The sequence below is a fragment of the Ailuropoda melanoleuca genome, chromosome 7 (genome assembly GCF_002007445.2).
Source record: "Ailuropoda melanoleuca isolate Jingjing chromosome 7, ASM200744v2, whole genome shotgun sequence".
NCBI classification, from domain to species: Eukaryota; Metazoa; Chordata; class Mammalia; order Carnivora; family Ursidae; genus Ailuropoda; species Ailuropoda melanoleuca.
In genome coordinates, this window is record NC_048224.1 from 125,597,435 (window position 1) to 125,599,830 (window position 2,396).

General features: G+C 41.6%; 1 protein-coding gene across 1 annotated transcript in view; it reads right to left on the minus strand.

The window, feature by feature from the left end:
* Positions 1-726: 726 nt before the first annotated feature.
* The window catches only part of SOX21 (SRY-box transcription factor 21), a 3,494-nt gene continuing 1,824 nt past the window's right edge, over positions 727-2,396 (minus strand). The window contains exon 2 of the mRNA XM_034663809.1: positions 727-2,386. Coding sequence (XP_034519700.1) covers positions 2,216-2,386 — 171 coding nt within the window. The 3' untranslated portion in view covers positions 727-2,215. The remainder of the gene's footprint in view (positions 2,387-2,396) is intronic.

Below are 2,396 nucleotides of genomic sequence, written 5' to 3' on the forward strand. Positions count from 1 at the left end.
CTCTGATAGTCTTCCTGGTGCCCTGTAATTTCCTTTCTAAAATGAAAATCCTTTATGTGAAAACTTGTCTAGCCCTGGAAATTCAACCCTCTCCTGCAGAATTTGTAATACTTATATTTTAATGCTGCTTAGTATGACAGAATAAAGCCCTAAAGAGGCCAAAAGTTGTACATTGTCGTTCGAAGTGATTAGTCTTCCTAGTAAAATCTTAAGGTGTAAACAAGGAATATGCCAAAGATACGTGAACAAATTACACTGACTTAAGTGGTGGGGCTCTCCCACTAACAAGATAAAGTGGTCAGGCAACTTTCCTCTCTTAAAATGTTACTGGAAACTAGTGAAATGCTTTGAACAGTCTGGATGTTTTCAATGGGCTCTGTTCTACTGGCTCATGAATGCCCTTTTTTTTCCCCCAAGATAATACAACTACTTGGGTTTTTTTTTTTTTTATCTTCTTTCCTATTCACGATTAAAAATGTGATAAATCAGGTTTTTGGCTCTGAATAACAATGGCTTGATTTAGATTTCCTAGTAAATCTATTCAAAAGTGAAACAAAGGCTGCCTTTGGAGGATACCTTACACTTCACCTGGACCAGGCACGTAAAGGCAATTCAGATAAAAATCTTGTTAGGAACTCAACAAGAAATAGAGGATTTTCTCTTTTCCCTGGTTCAGGCTTTATTTAAACTCTTTGTTCAAAAAAAATGAACAGAGTGATGGTCGGATTCTAATTTACAGATATAGTTTAGACGTCTAATATTAAATTAGAAGATCACACAAGAAAACCATTTACACATAAAGGTTAAAACCAATACTTAAACTTTTTAAAACTTTATATTACATAAAGTCAAAATGAAACTAAATACATGTTAGCCAACTTCATTCACAAACATTAGTCAAAATATATACATTTAAAAAGAAACAAAAAGCTATAATTGAGGTTCTTTTCTCTAAAATGTGTTTTATCATAATTTGCAAATGAATTGCAGGTAATCTAAAAAATAAGCTAATTAGGGAGGGAACTCCAAAACACATTTAAGCGGTTCAAGTTGGTGAAGAAATGCTAGCTGAAAATCAGAGACATCTGTCAAACAATTCTGGTTTTTTTCAGTTTTGCTAAATAATAAATATATCATTACCACTCAGACGAAAAAGTCTGATTTCATCTTAGATAAAACTGCGATTCTGAAATAGTCCCGCAATTTTTAAAAGTTAACTTTGACATTTGCTCAAAATGCTTTAGAGTCTAAAACCGACTCAAATTTAGGGCAACGCAAATAACACATTTTCAGACTCCATGTTTTCACGGACATATACACATTTACAATCTTAAGGTGAACTCAGCCATAAGGGGAAAATAGGAACAGTGCCTTTTATCTTCCTGTAAACTGTGTCAGAAATCCAAGCAAGTGGACTCAGGGAGACTTATCAGTTTTTTTTTTAAGGGATAAAATCCAATTGACAACTTTTCATCTCGCACATATTTCTTGTTTGCATTCCTTGCTCTTAAGAGCTCTTGCTCTCATTTGCATATGACGCGATAAACAAAAGAAAGCGTGATCATCTCACATACAAAAGGCCAGATTCGAGCCGGTCACTGGTCAAGAATGGATCCGGTCTGTGAGTTCTGCTTGAGAGAACAGAGATTTGCAAAGTCAAATAGTACAAATAGGGAGCAAGGCCGCTCAGAGCCATCTCTCTCTGAGAAACTAATGACACAGATAAGCTTTTCCCTTGTGCCAGCCATTTCAGACCTAATACTTGAACAGAGTGCATGCGACACAGACCAGGAGGGGGAAAAAAAAAAGATAATGAGAAACAAAAACAAAACCGACAATTAACTTCCAACAAACAAAACTGGAAAGCCCAACATGTCAAAAAGTTACTCCTCCACCTCTGTGGGCCAAAAAGCAACAGTTCCGAAGTGCAAAGCAAACATCAACTGCTGTCGGATACAACCGCCCTCCTTAAAGTGGGCTGCCGAAGTGCGGGTCTGAAATGATCTGTGAATTCACACGCACACTCGCCCGAGCACTCGCGCGCTCTGCCACTCGCGCCCCGACTGTCATCTCTGCCTCTACCTGCACCTATACATCCTATATACATACAAACCGGGGCCCCCGTCGCGGGAGGGCGCACGGGGAGGCCGCGGAGCTCGTACCTATACATATGTACACGTGTGCACACCGGTCCTCGCGAGGCGGCCCCGCGGGGTCATAGCGCGGCGGCGTAGGCCGCGGGGTAGGGGTCCAGCTGAGGCTTGCCCATGCCGGGCAGCAGGATGTAGGCGAGCGGCGGCTGCAGCCCGGGGCTGGGCCACGCGCTGCAGTTGCACGGGATCATATAGCCAGGGTTGCCCGGGCTGGGGTGCGAGTGCGTGTGCCCCCCGGCGGCC